Here is a 25,863-nt window from a genome sequence, read left to right on the forward strand (position 1 = left end):
GATGTAGAAAGGGAGGGAATGAAAAGTAACGCCAAATAATGGAACACATGAACTATAAACACGGTCCTGTTAGAACCCTTTTGAAGTGTCTATTTCATCGTGGATTAACATGTTGTATAGTTTAGGTCTCGCTGTGTGATCAGCCGCGGGGCAAGCAAACAAGTTTGTAGGCTAACGTACCCCGGGAGTGTTGTTGCGCACCATTACGTCACTCTTTAATTGATTCGCTGTGTACGTCCACGCTTCCTGTTCGATTGATGCTTTAGGTCTACGTCATTGAATTTGTTTGCATTTCTCATGCATTTCATCCTACACTCCAATGAACTCATTATGCGTGAAATGGCAACGTAGCCAGTCGTGTGAAGTTAATGTATTACCTAATTTTCTGAGAGTTAGGATAATTTCTTTCTTGGCTAATGTCATTGAACTAGATTCACATTACTCGGTAGGACTAGTGACCCCTCTTACACGACCAGACATTATATATGCAATGACCCCAGTCTATTTAAGTGCTTTGTCAGTAATTTGGGTTTGGTTAGAGTCAGTGTTTTGTGTTGAGAAATTATAGATTGCTGCAGTACTTTGATTCCGATTATTTCGACCTCAGGGACTTTGCCTGGCTACCCAAACTCGTTGCTCCTGCCAAACGCTACGCCACGCCCATTGACATTAGTTTCTTCTCCACAGTGAGTCTGTATCGGAGTACCTCCCCAACGCAGAGGCTAGCATTCTAGAAATCAGAGTCCCCAACAAGGGGGTTTTCACTTTTGTACGTTAACAATGTGACTCCATCTTAACTTTTACATTTTTACATTTAAGTAATTTAGCAGGCGCTCTTATCCAGAGCGACTTACAGTAGTGAATGCATACATTTCATAAACTTTTTCCGTACTGGTCCCCCGTGGGAATCGAACCCACAATCCTGGAGTTGCAAACACCATGCTCTACCAACTGAGCCACACGGGACTGTGGCTCCTCCACATTTATCGGATTGGTTGAACATTACAGGAGAGAACCTCCCCCTAAGTTTTTTTTCTTCTCATCAAGACCAGTATGTAGGGGATCTAGTTTCAGGAGTTTCTTTTACACCTACTAGTTAGGTTACTAGAACACAAACCCATTCTAACCATTCTGATTGGTTCCAGAAACCAATGGTTTGGACCAGAACCAGAACACATGTTGGTAAAGCAGCATTTTGGAAGTGTCATTGGCTTTCATACTGATTTGTTTGAGATGATCCAATCACTGGAAAAGCAAGTTGGTTTTTCCACCACAAACGACTTCAATGTTGGCAGTCTCAAGCTGAAGTGTAGCAAATATAGAGTACAGGAAGATTTGAGTCGTCAGGCAATCTGGGACTCACAAATTACGCATGGTCCTCCAGTCAGCTTGGGCAATTCTCCTGATATAGGAACATGGCTCAGTCTACGCCTGTGCAAATGTCTGTTCCCACTGCACTGAGTGAATGTCTGCCCTATAGATATAGCCACATTTGAATATCATGCCCATTAATTCAAACATGTTATTTCAAGTGAAACACAGGCTTATGTCTTTGAACAGGGTTTCTGTCTTTTGAAGGCCACAATATGCAAAGTCAAGTTCATGACTTTCTGGCATACAGCCTTGGTCTCTCTCTGTTGGTGTCTTTCTATTTCAATAGCGCAGGGTGTTGGTTCCTGTCAGAATAACATAATTTCCTGTTTTTGCTTTCACTGCACTGAACTGTGAATCAAACCCCTGGCAACATCTGAAACTAATCCTCTGGATTTCAACATTGCTCATTGGAAAGGCACTCACCATTATTATTAGATTGAGTTATAATGACCTGGTAGATATAAACTGATTAATCTAACTGTCGTGATCCTCTTACATTTTACTGACTGTTTCAATGATGTCCCTACTAGAATGTGTCCAGTTCATGAACAGTGGGTTGATCAATATGTAGTCTAGCCTAAAAGTGTGCTTAAAATCATACAGGACAAATGAAAATGCCTGTTCCTGTATTGAAGGCCAGCTATGATGCAGACATCCTGGCTAAGGTAGATTACTGTTAGGCACCAACTTGCGTTTGTTTCAATTTGAAACATTTGGGTCAAGGTTACCGTGGCACAAAAGTTTCCCACAGTTATCCAAGGTTCAGTGGTAGCTGTGATTCTTGAGTTGACGCTATCAGTCAGTCCCAAGATGTTTCTGTCAGGTGATGTTCTCTAAACTAACTGTAGATTTACAGGACTATAGTTGCCCTTTCAGTGATGAGGGGCAGTAACATGGGCAAATGCTTGCTGATAATCCAGACAATGGAATAAAAAAAAGAGCCCTACATTTTTGACCAGACCATACCATCACAATTAGGTCATTTCCCCAAGTAAGCAATCCTCATTTTAGGCCCTATAATCCAGCTAGCTACAGCAGATCAGATGTATTTGATCAGATGAAAGGTCATCTGGACAGGACTGCAGTTTATGCTTAATTGATATTTATGATCCTTGTCATATAATGTACAGTACATCTCCAGTCAGAGGCAAGTAGAAGGCAAAGATCAATCTCCACATGAGAGTCGATATCATTTGAGTAATGCCACAGATCCGCATATAAACATGGGTCACATTCTCTTCTTAAAGCTGGAATCCTTAATGGTGACACTGTCATATCAGTTTGGGATATTACAACAAAGTTACTGTAAACAAGTGTTTCTTCATCAGACGTTATTGAACGTGTGATACAACAGAATAGGTACTGCAAATATTTTTTTTAACACTGCTCGACGCACCTCACCTCTGTTACATTCACAAAACGATAACGATGGTGCTGGGGCGGACAGTGTCGCTGTTTCCCCTGATACGGATTCCATCTTTAAACTAGGGCTGGGAATTGCCAGGGACCTCACAATATTTTCATGATACTTGGGTGCCAATATGATATACAATTGTGAGAAACACAATACATATGTATTAAGATTTGGTCTGTGATTTAATTTGTATTTATTTATTGGGTTTTGACGTTCCAAACATATTGCTCACCATACGTGTGCTGCCGAGATACAAGCGAGCGCATGAGAAATACATCATGGAAGAGTCCTATAAACAAATTGGCTCCCTATTTAATAAGATGGAGAACAAGCTATGAAGGGAAAATACTGGAGTTGTCAAGTTCATTTTTCCCATCACTGCTTTTTAATAACAAGTTTGATATCATGGATTCTTAGTAATGCAGACATCAAACACAGGATATTACGTGCGTGCATACATCTGTGCTCTGATTCATGTTTGAGTCATGTTTTACTGTGGCTGGCTTGCCAGTCAATCTCTTTCAAACTTATTTTATTGCCATTATTCTCGCTATCAACGTCTATCTATTTATATGTAATAAACTCATTCCTTAGTTCAGTCTGGCTTGAACAATATGATTTGAATTGGGTCAATCGGATTGGTCGACTTGGCAGGGACACCCAATGTATCAGCTAAAAAGGCCTAGTGCAAATCCCACTACTAGGTGTATTCTACTGTTTGCTTGCTTGTTTCTTTCCTTCCTGCTACTCCATTCTGTCAATTTCTCCCTACTCTCCATACCTCCTATTTTTCCCATCTTCCCCCTCACAGTGCACACCTGCAGCGTTCCACTGAATGCAACAATAGCAGGAAATTACTAATCTATGGCTGGGGTTCCAAACAAACAAGGCTTGTTCTCACTTCTCTGGACTTAACTGTGGAAACACTGATTGCTGCTTGGTTTATGATGCATGCTAGGCCTATGCTGGGTGGGGGGTAGTTGTCCTTTTTAATTTATAGTGAACAAAAATAAAGCAACATGGAACAATTTCCAAGATTTTACTGAGTTACAGTTCATAAGGAAATCAGTCAACTGAAATAAATAAATTAGGCCCTAATCTATGGATTTCATATGACTGGGAAGACTGATATGCATCGGTTGGTCACAGATGCCTTAAAAAAAAAAAGGTAGGGGGGTGGATCAGAGAACCAGTCAATATCTGGTGTGACCACAATTTGCCTCATGCAGCGTGACATCTCCTTCGCATAGGATTGATCAGGCTGTTGATTGTGGAATGTCGTCCCGCTCCTCTTCAATGGCTGTGTGACGTTGTTGGCTATTGGTGGAACTGGAACACGCTGTCGTACACATCGATCCAGAGCATCCCAAACATGCTCAATGGGTGCCATGTCTGAGTATGCAGGCCATGGAAAAACTGGGCCTTCAGCTTCCGGAAATTGTGTACAGATCCTTGCGACATGGGGCCGTGCATTATCATGCTGAAACATTAGATGACGGCGGCAGATGAGTGTCACAACAATGGGCCTCAGGATCTCGTCACGGTGTGTCTGTGCATTCAGATTTAATCAATAAGATGCAATTGTGTTCGTTGTCCATAGCTTATGCCTGCCTGCTTATACCATAACCCCACCACCACCATGGGGTGCTCTGTTCAGTGTTGACATCAGCAAGCCGCTCACCCACACTACGCCATACATGGTCTGCGGTTGGGATGCCAGTTGGACGTACTGCAAAAAATCTCTAAAACGGCGTTGGAGGCAGTTTATGGTAGAGAAATGAACATTCAATTTTCTGGCAACATTTCTGGTGGACATTCCTGCAGTCAGCATGCCAATTGCACACTCCCTCAACTTGAGACATCTGTGGCATTGTGTCGTGTGACAATTGAACTTTATAGTGTCTTTTTGTTGTCCCCAACACAAGTTGCTCCTGTGTAATGATCACGCTGTTTAACTAGCTTCTTGATATGCCACACGTCAGGTGGATTATCTTGCCCGAAGGAGAAATGCTCACGAGTGATGAAGCTTTTTGTGCGTATGGAACATTTCTGCAAACTTTTATTTCAGCTGAAACAGAAGACCAAAACTAATATATTGTGGTTATATTTTTATTCTATGTAACTAATGGAGAGAAGCAGATTACTAGATGGGTAGAGGTATTTTACACCATGTGGGTGGTGAAAAGCTACCTTGCATGTCAGAAAATAGACCTTGTTCCGTGTTGGGTGTGATCTGCACACCTGATGTGTTTGGTTTTGTAGGTGTGTATACATGCATGTATCAGACTGGCTATTGCCCAACGCAGTCAACTTGAGCACTCGAACACAGTTTCACACTGAACTTTGAAACGCTCTCTGCACAGGGACATCCCTCTGACTGCCACTCCATATTTTATTTCTCCGTCAACCCAAATGCAGGTCAGGTTCCATATACCCCGCTAGTTTGAATACAGCACATGTTCAACTGGCCGTGAGTGCTTTGTTTGACTGGTGAATAGCCTCCATAAACGTTGGACACTATTTGTTGTCTTCATGTAGCCTAGACTATAGTGATTGAAAGGGAGTGCTCTTATACTGTAGATAAGACTTCTAGTCAGAGATAAGGAGAGATGAGAGTTAGACTACACCATCCCCTCCCTTTTGTCTGTTAAGGGGGAAAATTGAGATGAGAAGACCTGTTCACGGTCAGGTGAAAGATGTCTTTCTAAACCCTACTCAGGACATGTTTTATTTAAGTGACCGAGGACACAGGCATGTATGACTCCCTCCAGCATTCTTTCACAACAGTTAAAAGACTTATGTAACCATTATCTAATATCCAATGCGCTTTCGCTTGTTCAGCAAGCGGGTGCAAATTTAAATAGCCAGCCGTGTCCAATATGGTTGTCAAAATGACAACAGAAATATAAGCCATTTCATCAGCCCTTTGACCCCAAATCATTATGTTTTTAGGTGTTTGTCAGACTGACACCTACTGGCTGTCAACCAGTACAGTTAATAGAATAATTCTAAAGGAAATGTCTGTTATTAGATCTAAACTGGACAGTTCAAATCAGTTATTCACTTTATGGTGCTGCTAGACTAACAGGTTGCTTAGAGTTCCAGTTTTTATGTGCATCTCTAGTGAGGAATGTGGAAAAATTGTGGATAAGGGTTTGTCATGCAGTGTGGTTAGTTTCCAGGACTTAATTTACTGCACAGTCTGCAAAGGGCCGAGAACTTCTCGTTTCAACGGTGTCCCCTGGCGCACTCTGCAAGAATTCACACAACAAAGTTCCACAAATGGCAAAATATTTTTCCCTCTTTGTCATTTCCTTTTCCCTCTCTCTCCTCGGCTCCCCCTCCCTCCCCTCTTTTAGGCAGAGAGACGATGTCTGAGTCCATAATGAACTTAGACACTCCACCTCTCCTGCCTTCTGGCCTCGTCTGGCGGTCACACTCTCTCCCTCAGGGCGTCAGACAGTGGAGAGGACTAGGAAAGCCAGAGGTAAGGTCAGAGGGCAAGGGATGGAGGGATAGGCCGTTGAAGCTTAACATGCATACAAGACTGACCAAGCTAGACTTGACCCAACAAGAGACCATCTGATGAACTAGAGTAGGGACAGACAGGACAGGGTAGGAGGTATTAACAGTTCTATTAATATTCCAGTCAATGGAGCCATACACCATGGCCAGTTGGCCACGGCTGTTTAACCGCTTTGTGGCTGGTGGGATACAAGGCTTATTGTACATGGTCAGGCTTTAAATGTTGCCTTTGGTCGCCGACTGACAAGATGGAGGGTCAAGACCTTGGCTTTTCCAGCTACTCAGCATAACTCTGGGTGAGGAGGAGCAAGGGAAGGCACTGAGCTGGAATGGAATGAGAGTAGAGCAGGGAAGGAGGGAGGGATGGCTCTGAAGAGCAAGCAGCCCTTGGTGTCCCTTTTTTAACGAGATGGCCAGGTGTTGACAAGGACACTCGTTACTTCCTCCCTTTGTGCCTACATTCTTGTCTCTGTGACGTCGGTTCTAAAACCACCCTCTTGTTATTCGGCCCGGGGTGGGGGGGGTCTGCTTCTATAGTAGACCACTTCACTGACTAAGCACCACTCTTCCTAGATGTCAGCGGTCGTTGTCTTAGCCTTCAAGGACATGTTGGCTAGTCATTGATCGTCATAGGTCTGATAACATTTAGGGACTGTTGGAGGGATTAGTTTCCTTGTATTCCACGTGTCGCCTTCATTAATGTGTAACTCTGCATGAGTAACTACCAGAACGGCTAATCTCAATGTAGCCAACCTTCAATAGATGAGTCTGTTTGTACAGCTGAACAGTATTTAACGTGACGAGACATGGGGAGGCCTTGCAGCTGCGCAGTACTGGGCTTCAGGCTTAGTGGCGTCCCAGGTTGAGTGAAGACGTGGCCAGACAAAGCTGTGGACTTTGGTGGCCAGACAAAGCTGTGGACTTTGGTGGCCAGACAGAAAGCTGTGGACTTTGGTGGCCAGACAGAAAGCTGTGGACTTTGGTGGCCAGACAGAAAGCTGTGGACTTTGGTGGCCAGACAGAAAGCTGTGGACTTTGGTGGCCAGACAGAAAGCTGTGGACTTTGGTGGCCAGACAGAAAGCTGTGGACTTTGGTGGCCAGACAGAAAGCTGTGGACTTTGGTGGCCAGACAGAAAGCTGTGGACTTTGGTGGCCAGACAGAAAGCTGTGGACTTTGGTGGCCAGACAGAAAGCTGTGGACTTTGGTGGCCAGACAGAAAGCTGTGGACTTTGGTGGCCAGACAGAAAGCTGTGGACTTTGGTGGCCAGACAGAAAGCTGGTGACTTTGGTGGCCAGACAGAAAGCTGGTGACTTTGGTGGCCAGACAGAAAGCTGGTGACTTTGGTGGCCAGACAGAAAGCTGGTGACTTTGGTGGCCAGACAGAAAGCTGGTGACTTTGGTGGCCAGACAGAAAGCTGGTGACTTTGGTGGCCAGACAGAAAGCTGGTGACTTTGGTGGCCAGACAGAAAGCTGGTGACTTTGGTGGCCAGACAGAAAGCTGGTGACTTTGGTGGCCAGACAGAAAGCTGGTGACTTTGGTGGCCAGACAGAAAGCTGGTGACTTTGGTGGCCAGACAGAAAGCTGGTGACTTTGGTGGCCAGACAGAAAGCTGGTGACTTTGGTGGCCAGACAGAAAGCTGGTGACTTTGGTGGCCAGACAGAAAGCTGGTGACTTTGGTGGCCAGACAGAAAGCTGGTGACTTTGGTGGCCAGACAGAAAGCTGGTGACTTTGGTGGCCAGACAGAAAGCTGGTGACTTTGGTGGCCAGACAGAAAGCTGGTGACTTTGGTGGCCAGACAGAAAGCTGGTGACTTTGGTGGCCAGACAGAAAGCTGGTGACTTTGGTGGCCAGACAGAAAGCTGGTGACTTTGGTGGCCAGACAGAAAGCTGGTGACTTTGGTGGCCAGACAGAAAGCTGGTGACTTTGGTGGCCAGACAGAAAGCTGGTGACTTTGGTGGCCAGACAGAAAGCTGGTGACTTTGGTGGCCAGACAGAAAGCTGGTGACTTTGGTGGCCAGACAGAAAGCTGGTGACTTTGGTGGCCAGACAGAAAGCTGGTGACTTTGGTGGCCAGACAGAAAGCTGGTGACTTTGGTGGCCAGACAGAAAGCTGGTGACTTTGGTGGCCAGACAGAAAGCTGGTGACTTTGGTGGCCAGACAGAAAGCTGGTGACTTTGGTGGCCAGACAGAAAGCTGGTGACTTTGGTGGCCAGACAGAAAGCTGGTGACTTTGGTGGCCAGACAGAAAGCTGGTGACTTTGGTGGCCAGACAGAAAGCTGTGGACTTTGGTGGGGACTCTGAGTCATAATAAAAGACGTGGGTCTACCCAGTGTTCTCTTAATGCCATGTACAGGCTAGGCAGTGTCTATCAATGGCAACGGCTACACCATCACACTTTAGGTTCGCCTTCACCTTTCAATGTAGAGCACCTTCCATAGAATTGCTATGAAAAGAATAGATGTGGTTATAAATGTAGCCCTGTGCTGCTCTCAGGAGATGGATGGAGGAGATGCGTCACTGACTAATCTGTGTCAAGACGACGTGTATAGGACACAGCACAGGCCTCTCTGCTCCCTCCCTCCCTCCCCAGGGCCGTCCAAAACGGCTGCATGCTCTCCTTTTTCAAGTCTCATTTTATCATTGTTCTCGGTTCACTATCAGTGGGTCATATTCCTATCCTGCTGGCTTATCCATGTCTTGCTGGAAGACCATGCAAGCTAAACTCTCTGGCTCCCATCCTGCATCCACTCAACAGATTGCCTGTGTATGTTTGAGCTGCTTGTTTGAGTTTGTTTTCATGTAGGCTACACGTTTTCTTTTTCATGCTGCACGCCCACACGTTAGCCTAGCTGACACTGCTTGTTTTTGCCAAGCAGGAAAACAATACAGTTAACTATTGCAGTCAGGCATTAGCCGTGTTAGGCCTGCAAGGAACTGACTAGACTGCCCCTTGGTGTGGTTGCTGGTTGTTTGCCTAACGTTGCAGATGGTCAGGCCCTGCCACAGTCAAGGGACTGTCTGAAGGCCACTGGCTTCACCACTGCACACAGTCTAACTGTTCTACTGTACAGCCTGAGGGTGCATTACCAGGGATAGGTGATGTATTTTGAGTGTTTAAGGGCTCGAACACACCAATAGCGTTTGCCTGCTGAGAGTACTTTCCCAAAAAAGATCTTGCATGTAGAATCGCGTGAATGTAATCAGTCAGACATCAACAGCATGCTGAACGATCGGTAGACAAACGGGAGATCCATCTTCGTTGCGACGTGTGCGACCCATAAACCCCCCTCCCGGGCTCGACTGATGCGGTGATGGGGAATAGAGGCAGAAGGACTGGAAGGAAAGACCAGGAGAGACTGATGGTGGTAAGAGGAAAGAAATGTGCAGCATTCCTTTGCTCTCTCTGATAAAGGGTCAGTATGGGAGGAATGTGACCCTGGAAGACTGGATAAACAGAGGGGGAGAGGGAGACTGGAGCTGACCGAGAGGGGTCCGGGGGGACTAATTTGTGGGGTACCTCACTCTAAAGCAGGAAACTGGGAAGTAAGGGTTGAGGAACAGAGTTGGGAAAGGGGAGGGTGTAGTGATGGAAGTCAGCTGTAGAGCTCTGAGGAGGGAGAGGAATGGTGCGACATTCCTGGTTGCCTGACTTAGATCAGGGTTAATGTGCCATTTAGTGTTTCTCATAACCCTTTCTGTCAGCAATGCCCATATCCAATGCAGTACAGGCTTTCTCGATACATTCTCAAACATCTACTTGCCCTAGCCTTTGTGTGCAGTAGACTGCATTGCCCCCGGTGTAGGTTAACATGCCTATAAAATAACTTTTTCCCGTTCTACAGCAGGTAAACCTCACATTCAATGATGTGCTATTTCGTAAGAATAGCTTTATGATTGCAGGCACTCTAGAACTTCCCACCTGTAACCCCCCTCCCCCAAAAGTATCACAAATTGCAAACAGAAACTCTGCCAACAAACAAAGCTCTTAAGTATGGTTAAGTGGAAAAATATCCTGAACTTGGAACCTTTGAGCGTTTGCTGTTTCGCAACATTGAATATGTAAACATAACGGAGCCAGTTGTTGTAAAATGTCGACCTTTATTTCTACCCTAGGGAGTAAAGGAACGTTTTAGGCTAACGGCCCTGGCGGTGGTGGGAAAGCGCAACGCTCCCGTTGTTGGAATGTTCAGATAATGGCCTTCCCTCTTCTCCGTACCTCTGTGTTTAGCTAAACGTTATGAAACACCCTCCTCTCACCCCACTGGATTCTGCTAATACTTGTCTAGTCTCTTCATGCGGGTTATACCATGGAACTGACTTTAATGACTTAGATAATGTTCATGAGCTGTGAGCCGGTCCTGTTTGGGCCTGCAAGCGATATCTCTCACCTCTGGCATTGTGGTTGTTTTACACAAGCTTTGTAAACAAGATTCAAGACTGAACATTGTGTTTAGGCCTTTAACCCCATTTTGTTTTGGGGGGGGGGGGTAATATTTAGACTTACAGTCCCTTGAATGCTCCAACTTTTTGTTTTTGAATATGGGCGGTTCCTCAGGCCTCATGATGTACAACAGTCTATTAACCTCCCACTCTGACGTGCTCCTCGTCCCTAGAAACCCAACGTTGCGAATCGCAAATTGTTTTGAAGATTTTCCTCCAAGCATGTAATCAACGAAGTCTTTCCCAAAACCACGTATTCAGATGAGATGGTCAGCACATGTTGCACATTACCACAAATAAGTTTCACAGCACTAAGTTACATTTTGTTAGAGGCCTTCTTGGCTGGAGAGGGAGTGCGCCCCGTAATTTGATTAGCATCCATAGTGGTTGCCAGAAACGTGGGGCCTCGTTGAGATTAGTTTGTTTCATGTTGGCACAGTTGGTAGAGCATGGTGTTTGCAATGCCAGGGTTGTGGGTTCGATTCCCACGGGGGACCAGTACGGAGAAAAAAAATGTATAAAATGTATGCATTCACTACTGTAAATCGCTCTGGATAAGAGCGTCTGCTAAATGACTAAAATGTAAAATGTAAATGTAATGTTGACCTGACCTAACCTCAGCACCTTGGCATTTCTCAGACATTAAATCAAGAAAAACGGCCAGGGACCAGACCTTTCTGACAGACATCAACTCACAACCCAACAAACTTTCTGGGCAGTGGCTATCTTTAGCTCAGAACAGTCACATGGGTATTGCGGATAGAGATTAACGCGATGATGAAATGACAGTTCATGCCCACATTGTTTTAGGGATAGATGATGCAAGATAATGCTTTGTAGTTTCAGGGAAGTCTTTGTTTACTTGGCTCAGAATATGTCAGGACTGTTGCTCATTTACATCAGGTTTGTTTGTTGGTTGAGGTCTAACTAAATTGAATTGGTACTACAACTAAATGCTCGATTTCCTAGCCCTAACCAACTTCCGGGTCCCTCTTTCCACAGCAACCATGGCGACGGACGCAGACAAGTTCCTGTACGTGGACCGCAACATGGTCAACAACCCTCTGGCCCAGGCAGACTGGGCCACCAAGAAGCTGGTGTGGGTGCCGTCGGAGCGGCTGGGCTTCGAGGCGGGATCTGTGAAGGAGGAGCGAGGTGAAGAGTGCCTGGTGGAGCTGGCAGACTCTGGCAAGAAGGTGAAAGTCAACAAGGACGACATCCAGAAGATGAACCCGCCCAAGTTCAGCAAGGTGGAAGACATGGCCGAGCTCACCTGCCTGAACGAGGCCTCAGTGCTGCACAACCTCAAGGAGAGATATTACTCTGGCCTCATCTACGTGAGTATTATACACCAGGCACACTGAACTGAAGGACACATTCCCAGCCTGTAGAACCTGAAGGAGAAAGTCTGATACTACAGCACACTGAAGGACCTCACCTCATTGTATGATACAAGTGTCAATTATTACTCTGTGTTCATGTGAACACTTCTGACTCACCCATGCCCCCTCATACAAGCGCTGATAATATTTGACTTAAAAAAAAATATTTTTTTTAGATGTTATCCAAGGTCTTGCTTAATGCTGGTTATGAAAACACTGTTTGGTCATATCACAACTTGGCCTGGTTCCAAACCAGGTGGTCCTCCTTCCTAGCCTCATTATCCCCATTAAGCCCATTGTGTCAGATGACCATTGTGTGCAGGTTGCCACCCCAAACCAAACATACGAGTATGTTCTGTCCTCCCTTTCTGGCTCCCCTCTCTTACTCTCTCCTTGTGTGTTTGGAGTACTGCTGTAAACAGGAATCTGCAGGGAACAATACTCTCCTGGGGGGTGGAAGAGGGACACAATGAGGGGGCGGAAAGTAAAGCTGTTCAGAGTTGAGTTCCAGGCGGAGCTGGAAATGAAATGGATATGGAATGTAAATCGTGCTCTAATTATTGTTCCCCCATAATGCCATTTATCCCTCTGTCCACGACTGGGAGTGATTTGCGGTCTGCGACATTGGGCTTTGACCCGGTCAAGTCAACACACCCTGGCCCTCTTGGGGTTTGGGTATTGCCGTGTTGCGCGCCACTGGACCGGCTACCCTTCTGAAACCCCCCTCTTGGGACAGGCAGAGACAACTACCAGACCAGAAGCAAGGGCACGGAGCAATGGGGAGGGGAGGACAGGAATGTAGCTGAGAGGGAAGGAAACAGAAATATGGAGGGTGGATTAACATAAATGAAGTGGGGAGGAGAGATGCTCCAGATGCCCATACCAAGATGAAGGTTTAGAGGGGTATATGGAAAGGGACAGAGGGGCTGGGGTGAAATCACCTCGGATGATGTCACTGTTTTGTAGAAGCTCTTGGTCATTGTGAAACATGACTGATCTAGCCCAGCCTCTGGCTGTAGTCAGGGAGGGAGATTGGGAAATGAAGTATGGAGCTGGTGTTGATGAGAGACTTGGAGAGGGTTAGATTCAGAAGATAGTGTTCACTATGATTTCCCCATTCACATCTGTCCAGTCTTGTTTTCGGCTGTAGACCATCAGTGATATAATATGCAGTCAGTTTAAACTTATTACATTGGCAGGTCAGAGTGATTCTACTGCAATCTCTCACTAAGATCGACAGTGGAATTGTAATTGAAATGACACCTCTAGACTAGCCAAAATCCAATGTAAGAAGACCAGTTAAGTCCGACTGTATAATCCCTAGTGTTCTTGGTTCAGGCTGTGGATAGAAGAGAGCATGTATGTTCAGTAGCTATTATTAATAAGTGTTTCTCTTTGTATCACAGACATACTCCGGGCTCTTCTGTGTGGTCATAAACCCCTATAAGAATCTGCCCATCTACTCAGAAGAGATTGTGGATATGTACAAGGGCAAGAAGAGGCATGAAATGCCCCCCCATATATACGCCATCACTGACACGGCCTACAGGAGCATGATGCAGGGTAAGCGAAGGTCCTTGTTTTACCACATCGTAGTAAGTAACCTAGCAGATTTACTCATTAGTCTCATCTGAAATACAAGGGTTATTGGTAGTATTTTAACATCCATGTTTAAGATAATTTGTCTAAGATATGAATCGGTTTAGACTCCTCCAGGCATACTTGACTCTGAAAGTCTGCATTTAAGTAGTGAAGCATTAGCTTTGGTTTCTGAGGGCTCCTGCCTTCCATAACCAAGGAAAGGCCATTAGTCAGTCTGTAAGGGGATGTAGGCTACATACAGTACATTCTCAGTACTCTTTCCCAGACGCATTATCTTGATGTACTGTTTGGCATTGTCAGACTGTCCATTCACTCCCTCTTGTCTTGTTAGTCCATTGTTGGCCCCCATTGAGGTAAAGGGAATCATTGAACTAGAAGAGGGAGTTACCGTGCAGTATTTGCATGGGGATGGTTAATTGGCTTGTTGGTTAAAAGGCATCATGCCTTTCCGTTCACAGGAAGCTGGATATTGATTTCCTGTGTGACCAATGCACTTCCTGTTTCAGAGACAAAAATGTGGTGCATGTGCTCCTGAGATAACAAATACACACTGAAGAATTCACATTTTATATAAAGCCAGCTGGCAACAACATACTTCAGTTGTTCTGACAATGGAACTGAAGTTCCTCTGCACAACAAGCACCCATGATGGGCTACAAATAGTAGCAGAAACTATTGTCACTATTGAATTCAACTGTCCCCTCATGTTATTCAATCCAAACTTAAACCATGTAATATGTACCTTTAAAAAAAAATCTTGTCCCCACCTCTTTTCACAGACCGTGAAGACCAGTCCATTCTTTGCACGTGAGTCTTGAGCACAAAACCCTATGAACAGCAAATCTTGGTCTCTCAACATGACCTTGAAATATCAGTGTTGTGTGATATTGCTGACAACTGATTGACTACCTTACTTTTTTGCTTTTGTCCTCCTCTCCTCTTCCTCCTTTTCTCTTCCACAGAGGAGAGTCTGGTGCTGGGAAGACAGAGAACACCAAGAAGGTCATTCAGTATCTGGCCCATGTGGCCTCTTCCCACAAGACCAAGAAAGACCAGGTCAGTCATCTACTCTACTATTCTCTGTCATAATTCCCTTTGATCTTCACCCTCTCCTCTCTGCTTCTCCCTCTACTCTCTTTCTTATTCCTTTTTTTCTTTCTCTTCACCATGCTCTCGAACTCTCCCTCTCTCTGAAGTGGGCCTGGTTTCCTATGGTCCTTTATCAGCTCGGAACCAGGCTTTTCCGAGTCCTCAATGCTCAACTACTTGTACTGTGATTGTATGTGCGTTTGAGAAATAGTGGTGCCAGTGGTACTTAACTTTACATCACTGTCAAGCCATCACCATATTGTTCCAGGTCTTGGATAGGTGCTGCTTCTACATCTGTCACACTGCTCTATGGTGCCATAGAGGACCTCTAAATAAGGGTTGGCCAGTCTTGGTTCTTTAAGACTGACTGTAGCACAGCACTGCAGGATGTAGATTAAACTCTCTTGTTAGCTGGTTCATAGTGTGATATCTAAACCACAGTAGACTGACTATATTCCTTTTGTTGACATTTCTCCTCCAGCGGCTGAGCTGAATCAGTGACTCTATAAAGCCATGAGAGAATAGTAACCCTGCAGTGCTGTAGTTGGCCAGCCCTGTGATAGATGTAGCTGTGACTACAGGGTTCAAGAGGCCCAGTCCTTTCTGAAAGCAGACCAGTATCTGTATCTATCATTCCTTTGAGGTTGTGTGTTTCTCTTTTCCCATCAACAGACCAGCTCGTTCCTGTCACATGTGAGTTACCCCCCCCACCCCCTTCCTTCCTCTCCCATCACACATCTCTGGATCTCCTCCTCCACACCCTTCCTCCCTCTCCCTGGCTCTTGCGCTCTCTCCCTCCTCCCCCGTGCTGCTGGAGCGTGCTCTGTGGTGGGCTAGTGGGTCACTTGGAAGTGTAGGTCACATGACCAGTGTCAGTCCAGAGGAAGGAATGTTCTTTATTAAAGGGGAAATTGCCATTTGAATTCAGCCAGACAAAACTGAGAGCACATCCCTTTTTGTATTGTTGATTTGATCTTCTTTAAATACTATGTTTAAAGATATTTCATGAGTAAACAGCTCTGCAGTTTGACAAGTCTGGCTGAATTTTGCATAACGCTGTTGATCCTTTGTTTTCCCCCTGGTGGTTGCAGAAGTGTGCTTGATGTGTTTACGACTCCATGTCTGCTTGCTGTGTGTGTGTGTGTTCCAGTGTGTCTGTCCAGAGTTCTGGTCAAAGTTCTCTCACAGTTCCCCCTCCATTTCTCACTCTTTGTCCACACCATTTTAAAGATCTCTGGACAACCTCACTGAGTTGCTGTGTGCGTTGTGATGCCAGTGGACTAATTGTATACGTGTGTGTTCGTTCACTGGGGATGCTTCATACCAGTCATCATATCCATTATTCCCTACTCCTTACTACCGTTTAAAGCCTCATAGTGGTGTAATGTATAGGATTAGTTAGGGATTGGTTTTAAACTAACATTGTCCTTGAAGATTAAGGAAAAAGGTTCAGTGAGCTCAGATTGATAACATTGACAAAGCCACTATAGCAGCTACATTTTTAACATTTGAGTCATTTTAGCAGACATTCTTATACAGGAAGAGTTACAGGAGCAATTAGTGTTAGTGCCTTGCTCAAGGGCACATTGACAGATGTTACACCTAGTCGGCTCGGGGATTCGAACCAGCAACCTTTCGGTTACTGGCCAACCTCTTAACTGCTAGGCTATGTAAGAATATTAGTGTGGGTCTGTATTTTTATTGGGTGGATTGAAGTGATTTCCACCTAATATGCGCCAAGCTCCTCACATGTTGACACAACCTTCAAGAGTCTGCTACAGCTGAGGCTATCAGTAGGCTTTCCTGTCCATGTATAGATCCTTTTTCAAATTGAACTTCACTGTAGTATTACTAGTGGCATTTTAGCTGGTGTCATGTGCATGGATTTACCTGTACAACAGTCTGAAGTAGAGCTCAGTGTGAACTATGTGCAGATTTCTGGCTGTAGGGGGTTGTGTATACTTAATGTCAGTTGTGAACCTTGACAGTCAGTTCTCTGCATGGGGTCTGGGGGTTACTCTGGGTGAAGGGTTACTGATGAGGGCCACGGTCGTCCATTGGGTGTCAAGGTGTGGGCACTGACACTGCGCTGTGTGTGGGGTATTGTGTACTTGTGTATGTGTTCCCGTGTGTGGTGATATTCAATGGTCTGCATGCAGTTTTCTTTATTTTCTCCATAAGTAAGGTAATGCAGTTGTGTGAATTCTTACGACTTATGATTAAATGATGGGCGTGAAAAGGGAACATCCAAACACAAATCAAATGTTTAAACAATTGAAATCCTCACAATGAAGTGAAACTAGAGTAAATTAAAAGCAGATGACTGTAGTTCTCACAATGCATGACTATGAATCATCCATTGGAATCACCAAAGGTATTCAGTTTGATCCCACTGCTGAGAAATGGCATGTCCTGTTAGTGTCACTATAGAATTTGCACTAATCTAGATGCGTCCTTATAAGGAGGTGGTGGTTTAAAGAATCCAATGGGATAAAGTCATTGGTTGATGGAGAGGTTCTGTTTGTCCTCTAGGGTGAGCTGGAGAAGCAGCTGCTGCAAGCTAACCCCATCCTGGAGGCCTTTGGAAACGGCAAGACTGTGAAGAACGACAACTCCTCACGATTTGTAAGACCTTTTTTTTAAATCTCTTAGTGATGCTTGTTGTTTTTTTTCAGTTGGACAAGAATTTCCTGCTTCCTTAGTCATTCACTATGTTCTCTCTCTCTCTCCCAGGGAAAATTCATCAGGATTAACTTCGACGTCAACGGATACATCGTGGGGGCCAACATTGAAACCTGTATCCTTCATACTATGTTAACCACAATGAAATTCACTCCCTTATTTGAAATATACAATAGTTTGGGGTCCCGAGTGGCGCAGTGGTCTAAGGCACCGCATCTCAGTCCTAGAGGCGTCACATCAGACACCCTGGTTCGAATCCAGGCTGTATCATAACCGGCCGTGATTGGAAGGCGCACAATTGGCCCAGCGTCATCCAGGTTAGGTTCTGGCCGGGGTAGGCCGTAGTTGTAAATAAGAATTTGTTATTAACTGACTATGCATAGTTAAATAAACTTTCAATAAAAATTCTCTAGGCTGTAGATATAAGTGTAGTTTAACTCCAGACACCTCTCGGTTAGTCTTTTACAGTAAACTAGACAAGTCACACACACTTGCCCCGGCCAGCAGAAGCTCACAATCCAGTCTGATTGAGTGGCTCCTTAACGGTCTGACCACCAGACCTGCTGGAGAAGTCCCGTGCCATCCGCCAGGCCAAAGACGAGAGGACCTTCCATGTCTTCTATTACATGCTCACTGGTGCTGGAGACAAACTGCGCTGTAAGCCTCCTTCCTTATCACCTTTATCAAGTACAGCTAACTGTTCATATCAGATGTAATAACTCTGTGCTCCCCTCAGCCGAGCTGTGTCTGGAGGGCTACAACAACTACCGCTTCCTGGTCAATGGAAACGTGACCATCCCTGGCCAGCAGGATAAGGACCTGTTCACTGAGACCCTGGAGGCCTTCAGGATCATGGGCATTCCAGAGGACGAGCAGATTGGTGAGTGGGAGGACGGGACACTACCCTCTCACTGGTTTATTTTGGGGCGGCATGACTCTAACCTCTGGTCTCCTCATGCAGGTCTGCTGAAGGTGGTGTCTTCCGTGCTCCAGCTGGGCAACATGAGCTTTAAGAAGGAGCGTCATTCAGACCAGGCCTCCATGCCTGACGACACGGGTACAGCAAACCTTTATTTGGGCTGGTTTGATCCTAAAAAGGAGATCCTAGTATCTATCAATTACACTCTACTGACTAGCAGATTATACACCTATTGTCCACCAGAATGATCTAATCAAATACGTTTATTTGTCACGTGCGCTGAATACAACAGGTGTAGACCTTACAGTGAAATGCTTAGTTACAGGCTCTAACCAATAGTGCAGGTATTAGGTGAACAATGGGTATTTAAAGAAATAAAAACAACAGTAAAAAGACAGGGAAAAATAACAGTAGCGAGGCTATAAAAGTAGGGAGGCTACATTCAGGCACCGGTTAGTCGGGCTGATTGAGGTAGTATGTAGATATGGTTAAAGTGACTATGCATATATGATGAACAGAGAGTAGCAGTAGCATAAAAGAGGGTGTGGCGGGACATAATGCGGATAGCCCAACCAACCACTGCTCCCCACACATTGGCTAACTGGGATAATTGAGGTAGTATGTATAGTTAAAGTAACTGCATATATGATAAACAGAGTAGCAGCAGCGTAAAAAGAGGGGTTGGGGGGGGGGGGGGGCACACACAATGCAAATAGTCCAGGTAGCTGTTTGATTACCTGTTCGGGAGTCTTATGGCTTGGGGGTAAAAACTGATGAAGCCTTTTTGTCCTAGACTTGGCTCTCCGGTACCGCTTGCCATGCGGTAGTAGAGAGAAGTCTATGACTGGGGTGGCTGGGGTCTTTGACAATTTTTAGGGCCTTCCTCTGACACTGCCTGGTGTAGAGGTCCTGGATGGCAGGCAGTTTAGCCCCAGTGATGTACTGGGCTGTACGCACTACCCTCTGTAGTGCCTTGCGGCCGGAGGCCAAGCAATTGCCGTACCAGGAAGTGATGCAACCAGTCAGGATGCTCTCAATGTTGCAGCTGTAGAACCTTTTGAGGATCTCAGGACCCATGCCAAATCTTTTTAGTTTCCTGAGGGGAATAGGCTTTGTCGTGCCCTCTTCACGACTGTCTTGGTGTGTTTGGACCATTCTAGTTTCTGGACACCAAGGAACTTGTAGCTCTCAACCTGCTTCACTACAGCCATGTCGATGAGAATGGGGGCGTGCTCGGTCCTCCTTTTCCTGTAGTCCACAATCATCTCCTTAGTCTTGGTTAGGTTGTTAATCTGGCACCACCTGGCCAGGTCTCTGACCTCCCTATAGGCTGTCTTGTCGGTGATCAGGCCTACCACTTGTTGTGTCGTCTGCAAACTTAATGATAGTGTTGGAGTCGTGCCTGGCCAGGCAGTCATGGGTGAACAGGGAGTACAGGAGGGGACTGAGCACGCACCCCTGGGGGGCTCCAGTGTTGAGGATCAGTGTGGCAGATGTGTTGCTACCTACCCTCACCACCTGGGAGCGACCCGTCAGGAAGTCCAGGATCCAGTTGCAGAGGGAGGTGTTTAGTCCCAGGATCCTTAGCTAAGTGATGAACTTTGAGGGTACTATGGTGTTGAATGCTGAGCTGTAGTCAATGAATAGCTTTCTCACATAGGTGTTCCTTTTGTCCAGGTGGGAAAGGGCAGGCTGGAGTTCAGTAGAGATCGTATCATCTGTGGATCTGTTTGGGTGGTATGCAAATTGGAGTGGGTCTAGGGTTTCTGGGTTAATGGTGTTGTGAGCCATTACCAGCCTTTCAAAGCACTTCATGGCTACGGACGTGAGTGCTACGGGTCTGTAGTCATTTAGGCAGGTTGCCTTTGTGTTCTTGGCCACAGGGACTATGGTGGTCTGCTTGAAACATGTTGGTATTACAGACTCAATCAGGGACATGTTGAAAGTGTCAGTGAAGACACCTGCCAGTTGGTCAGCACATGCCCGGAGCACACGTCCTGGTAATCCGTCTGGCCCCGCAGCTTTGTGACTGTTGACCTGTTTAAAGGTCTTACTCACGTCAGCTACGGAGAGCATGATCAGTCGTCCGGAACAGCTGATGCTCTCATGCATGCCTCAGTGTTGCTTGCCTCGAAGCGAGCTTAGAAGTGATTTATTTTTGGTTTCAAAGTCTAGTTCCATGCACTGCTGTAGGCATCAAACTGTTATTCCCTGGGGGGATCCCTCCCTCTCAACCCTATGTCTCGTCTCTCTGTCCCCCGTCCCTCCCTGTCACAGCTGCTCAGAAGGTGTGCCACCTGATGGGCATGAGCGTGACAGACTTCACCCGTGCCATCCTGTCCCCTCGTATCAAGGTGGGCAGGGACTACGTGCAGAAGGCCCAGACCCAGGAACAGGCTGAGTTTGCTGTGGAGGCTCTGGCCAAGGCCACCTACGAGAGGATGTTCCGCTGGCTGGTGATGAGGATCAACAAGGCCCTGGACAAGACCAAGAGACAGGGAGCCTCCTTCATCGGCATCCTGGACATCGCTGGCTTTGAGATCTTTGAGGTAAACTGGAGTGGGGGAAAGACCAAAGCGATTACAATGTCTTGAGTAAGACCCAGAGGGTATATTTGTTTAAAGCGATTTCCTCTTCTCTCGCTATCTCCACTTATCTAGAAAGACATAATGGGGGTGGATGCCTACAGGGAATCTGTTTTCACCTGTCTAGTTCTTTCACATCACTGCAGATTAGGAAAAGGGGACAAATAGACACTTGAGCCTCTTAGTTTTTGTGCATGATGGTGAATGCACTTTCTGACAATTTCTTTCTCCTCTAGCTGAACTCATTTGAGCAGCTGTGCATCAACTACACCAACGAGAAGCTGCAGCAGCTGTTCAACCACACCATGTTCATCCTGGAGCAGGAGGAGTACCAGAGGGAGGGCATCGAGTGGAGCTTCATCGACTTCGGCCTGGACCTGCAGCCCTGCATCGACCTCATTGAGAAGCCTGTGAGTCTGACCCTTTGTATCGCCCTACCTTTAATCATGTACTGTATACTCCCTTTCTCACCTCACCCTTCCCTGTATGTAACTCTGTTAACTTCTCACTTCCTACAGTCTCATCCCTTTCTCCCAATCCTCTCCCATATCTCTCTCCACCTGCCACCTCCCTTTCTCTCTCCTCCTCCCTCATCTCTTTCAGTTCAGTCCCATGCTATGCTGCACCTCCAGTCTCCCTGGTTTCTCTGTAAGCCTTGTTCTCTGCTCTCCCTCAGGCTAGCCCCCCTGGTATCCTTGCCCTTTTGGATGAGGAGTGCTGGTTCCCCAAAGCCACTGACAAGAGCTTTGTGGAGAAGGTCCTGCAGGAGCAGGGCACCCACTCCAAGTTCCACAAGCCCAAGAAACTGAAAGATGAGGCTGACTTCTGCATCATTCACTATGCCGGGAAGGTAAACGGACCAGTAATGAAGATGAAGTTTAGACTCTGCTTAAACGGTGTGCCCTTGGACATCATGTCCCAGGCAAACCTTGTGTAATACTATTGTCTATATGGCGTGCCGTCTCCTCAGGTGGACTACAAGGCTGACGAGTGGCTGATGAAGAACATGGACCCTCTGAACGACAACGTGGCCACGCTGCTCAACCAGTCCACTGACAAGTTTGTGTCTGAACTGTGGAAGGACGGTAAGTGGAGCCAATGATATGGAGTTAGCAACCAGTAAGAAGAACAGACTTAAGTGGATTAACCTTCATGCTGGGAATTGCTGCTATGTTTTCAGTGATGGGTCTCTTCCTGTCTTATATCTACTTTTCTCTCGTCTCGTATCCAATGTCTGGTGTCTGGACCTTTGTTCTTACCCGTTCACTCTCTGTTTTGGTTTCTATCCATCTGCTCCTCTGTATGGCCCGTTTTCGTCTGTTATTCTCCCTCTTTCTGGGTCTCAGAGCTACAGAGGTCTCAGAGAGCTTATTTTTATCAGCGTTTTCCTTTTCTCCACTCAAATTCAGGTGACAGTTTTTTTTCTTTTTCATAATTTCAGTCTCCTTTATTTACTCAAATTCTGCTCATCCTTCTGTTCACACAAATATGAACCTTTCTCTCATCTCAGCATCAACTGCCTATGTTTTTATCCTGTGCTCATACCCTGTTTTCCCTGTGGCTCAATGTTGATTTATCAGATCTATTTTTACAAGGGGTTGTAATGACCGTCCCCCCCAGCTCTGTGCAGTGAGATCTACCACTTGTTGCTCTTTCATTGGACTCTCCTCTCCTTCTCTCCCTCTGTGTAATAGTGTGGTTTGGGACCCCTGGTGTTGCTCATGGGTACTGCAGCAATGGGTATATACTGCATGGGTTTGGTTCTGTCGTCACCAATAAAAACATGCCCACAAATGCACAGTTTGTCACAAACATTGATTTCCACATAGTATGTCGGTTCACAGTACACATTTGACCTATTAAAATGGTCGCATAGTGTAAGCAGTTACATGTACTACACACACACACACACTCACCCACTGCATCGAGTTGCGTCTCATTCTAGTGTGATTCCCTCCTCCCCCCACGCTTCACTGGCATTTTGTGACTTCCCCAAATACCCCTTCCTACTGTATTTATCCTCTCTGCAGTCACCCAGTGTTGTCACTGGTTTTGAACCCGTCAGTCATCTCTCTCGCCGCCCCCATGGAGAGATGGGATTCCCCCATCGCCATTAAACTCTGCTTCATGTGTTTTATGTTGTGGTTTGTTTTCACTGTGTGGAGTTTGCCTGGTTAGATATCCTCAAATGTGAAAGCCTCTTATCTCATGTCACCCCTTCTCCTCCTCTTTTTCTTCTCTCCGTCTTCCCCCTCTCAGTGGATCGTATTGTGGGCCTGGATAAGGTTGCAGGGATGTCTGAGATGCCCGGTGCCTTTAAGACCCGTAAGGGCATGTTCCGCACGGTGGGCCAGCTTTACAAGGAGCAGCTGTCCAAGCTCATGGCCACTCTGAGGAACACCAACCCCAACTTCGTCCGCTGCATCATCCCCAACCACGAGAAGAAGGTACCAGTAGATCAGCTCCGCCAGTGAAAACATCCTAACAATAGTTTCTCTCAAGATGCCGTCGAACACAGTACGCAACAGAGGCACCCATAGCGTATGCTAGTGGTGTTATCTTGGCAGCTTTTTTTATTTACACATCTAAGCATGTTCCCTTTCTTCCCTCCCCTACAGGCTGGTAAGCTCGACCCCCACCTGGTTCTGGACCAGCTGAGGTGTAATGGTGTTCTGGAGGGGATCCGTATCTGCAGACAGGGCTTCCCCAACCGTATCGTCTTCCAGGAGTTCAGACAGAGGTACTGTACTCACTCCCATTGTGGCTGTATACAAATGTCTATTTTCACCAGTTCCCCAACTTAACCTCTTATTGTTGTTGCATCATGCTGTGTATGTTGCTTTTAGTGAGTTGAGTCCAACTGATGATCCCATGCATATACCTTTTGTCTCTCTCTATAAGGTATGAGATCCTCACTCCCAACTCCATCCCCAAGGGCTTCATGGATGGCAAACAGGCCTGTGTGCTCATGGTAAGAGAGAAGGGCATTATTATCTTGTTCTAGAACCTTGTCACTCATTGAGAAGAGATGAATATTGTCAGTTTAGCTGATTGTATACCTCACCCTCCTTCTGGCAGATCAAAAGCCTGGAGCTGGATCCCAACCTGTTCAGGATTGGTCAGAGTAAGGTGTTCTTCAGGGCTGGAGTGCTGGCTCACCTGGAGGAGGAGAGAGATATGAAGATCACTGACGTCATCATCAGCTTCCAGGCCTGGTGCAGAGGCTACGTGGCCCGCAAGTAAGGAGACCCCCTGACTCCAACTGTCTATCATATGGCTGCAGTGGAAACATTCTGATTAATGTCTTATAACTGTATTTAGAAGATACCAAAGTGTTTCTCGCTCTCTCTCTGCTTGCTCTGCAGGGCCTTTGCCAGGAGACAGCAGCAGCTGACCGCCATGAAGGTGATCCAGAGGAACTGTTCAGCCTACCTCAAACTCAGAAACTGGCAGTGGTGGAGACTCTTCACCAAGGTACACATTATACTTATGCTAATGTTGTTCCTATACAATGCTAGTCGACTCAGCCAAACCCCCGGGGAATACTGGCGTGCAACTGCCTTTGTCCTCTGAACTGTCCCTCTCCCCCAGGTCAAGCCCCTGCTGCAGGTGAGCAGGCAGGAGGAGGAGATGCAGGCCAAGGACGATGAGCTGAGCAAGGTGAAGGAGAGGCAGGAGTATGCTGAGATACAGCTGCAGGAGATGGAGGTCAAACAGCACCAGGTAAGATGGAGGCCCTCCATCACTGAAACAGCCCGGAAGTGACATGTTGATGGTTTTATAATGAAACAATAATTGCTCAAGCTAACTTGAAAATGCATTCATGAACCCGTAACACCATATTGTCTCTCTCCCCCAGTTGAGTGCTGAGAAGCAGGCCCTGCAGGAGCAGCTGCAGGCTGAGACGGAGCTGTGTGCCGAGGCTGAGGAGATGAGAGCCCGTCTGGCCGCTAAGAAGCAGGAGCTGGAGGAGATCCTTCATGACCTGGAGGCCAGAGTGGAGGAGGAGGAGGAGAGAGCCACACATCTGCAGACAGAGAAGAAGAAGATGCAGCAGAACATCACAGTGAGGACACACAAACCAACACACACTTTGTGTGCAGCATGGCAAGTACACACTGTACTAACTCTTTCCCCTCCTGTGTGTGTGTAGGACCTGGAGCAGCAGTTGGATGAGGAGGAGGCTGCCAGGCAGAGGCTGCAGCTGGAGAAGGTGACCACAGACTCCAAGCTGAAGAAGATCGAGGAGGACGTCATGGTTCTTGAAGACCAGAACAACAAGCTCATGAAGGTCCGTATACAACCAATGGGCAGACGGGTGTATGGATGGATAGAATTGTGTTGTGAACTCCTGGTTGTGTGGTGGGTGTCCCACAGGAGAAAAAGCTAATGGAGGAGCGTATCGCTGAGTTCACCTCTAACCTGACTGAGGAGGAGGAGAAGTCCAAGAGCCTTCAGAAACTCAAGAACAAACACGAGGCCATGATCACTGACCTAGAGGGTAGGTGGAGCACACACACCATGTTGACCAAGTTGCTCTTATTTCCTCCGTAACACTTTGTCCTTCTCTATTAGACCGCCTGCGCAGGGAGGAGAAGGGCCGTCAGGAGCTGGAGAAGAACAGGCGTAAGCTGGAGGGAGACTCTACTGATCTCCTTGACCAGATAGCTGAGCTGCAGGCCCAGATCGCTGAGCTCCGCGCCCAGCTGGCTAAGAAGGAGGAGGAGCTGCAGGCAGCCCTGGCCAGGTGGGATCTCTACAAGATCTCTGCAATCACATGCATGCATGCATACATACATAGTGGCTTTAGTGTGATCACTCTGTACATTGTATTTTCATGG

The 25,863-nt window shown here is 46.5% G+C and overlaps 1 protein-coding gene across 2 annotated transcripts in view; it reads left to right on the forward strand.

The window, feature by feature from the left end:
• LOC106601336 (myosin-9) overlaps positions 1 to 25,863 on the forward strand; it is a 33,870-nt gene that overhangs the window by 637 nt on the left and 7,370 nt on the right. The window contains exons 2-25 of one of the 2 annotated variants that reach the window (XM_014193467.3): positions 11,766 to 12,100; positions 13,552 to 13,708; positions 14,527 to 14,554; positions 14,710 to 14,803; positions 15,509 to 15,529; positions 17,369 to 17,461; positions 17,570 to 17,633; positions 18,077 to 18,175; positions 18,255 to 18,398; positions 18,480 to 18,575; positions 20,715 to 20,986; positions 21,259 to 21,432; positions 21,699 to 21,872; positions 21,993 to 22,107; positions 23,282 to 23,469; positions 23,641 to 23,762; positions 23,924 to 23,993; positions 24,101 to 24,261; positions 24,388 to 24,496; positions 24,614 to 24,745; positions 24,882 to 25,088; positions 25,176 to 25,313; positions 25,400 to 25,523; positions 25,598 to 25,769. In XM_014193467.3, coding sequence (XP_014048942.2) covers positions 11,771 to 12,100; positions 13,552 to 13,708; positions 14,527 to 14,554; positions 14,710 to 14,803; positions 15,509 to 15,529; positions 17,369 to 17,461; positions 17,570 to 17,633; positions 18,077 to 18,175; positions 18,255 to 18,398; positions 18,480 to 18,575; positions 20,715 to 20,986; positions 21,259 to 21,432; positions 21,699 to 21,872; positions 21,993 to 22,107; positions 23,282 to 23,469; positions 23,641 to 23,762; positions 23,924 to 23,993; positions 24,101 to 24,261; positions 24,388 to 24,496; positions 24,614 to 24,745; positions 24,882 to 25,088; positions 25,176 to 25,313; positions 25,400 to 25,523; positions 25,598 to 25,769 — 3,284 coding nt within the window. In that variant the 5' untranslated portion in view covers positions 11,766 to 11,770. The remainder of the gene's footprint in view (positions 1 to 11,765; positions 12,101 to 13,551; positions 13,709 to 14,526; positions 14,555 to 14,709; positions 14,804 to 15,508; positions 15,530 to 17,368; positions 17,462 to 17,569; positions 17,634 to 18,076; positions 18,176 to 18,254; positions 18,399 to 18,479; positions 18,576 to 20,714; positions 20,987 to 21,258; positions 21,433 to 21,698; positions 21,873 to 21,992; positions 22,108 to 23,281; positions 23,470 to 23,640; positions 23,763 to 23,923; positions 23,994 to 24,100; positions 24,262 to 24,387; positions 24,497 to 24,613; positions 24,746 to 24,881; positions 25,089 to 25,175; positions 25,314 to 25,399; positions 25,524 to 25,597; positions 25,770 to 25,863) is intronic. The other variant, XM_014193468.3, reaches the window with a different exon arrangement.

This window comes from Salmo salar, chromosome 03, assembly GCF_965601325.2.
Source record: "Salmo salar chromosome 03, fSalSal1, whole genome shotgun sequence".
NCBI lineage: Eukaryota > Metazoa > Chordata > Actinopteri > Salmoniformes > Salmonidae > Salmo > Salmo salar.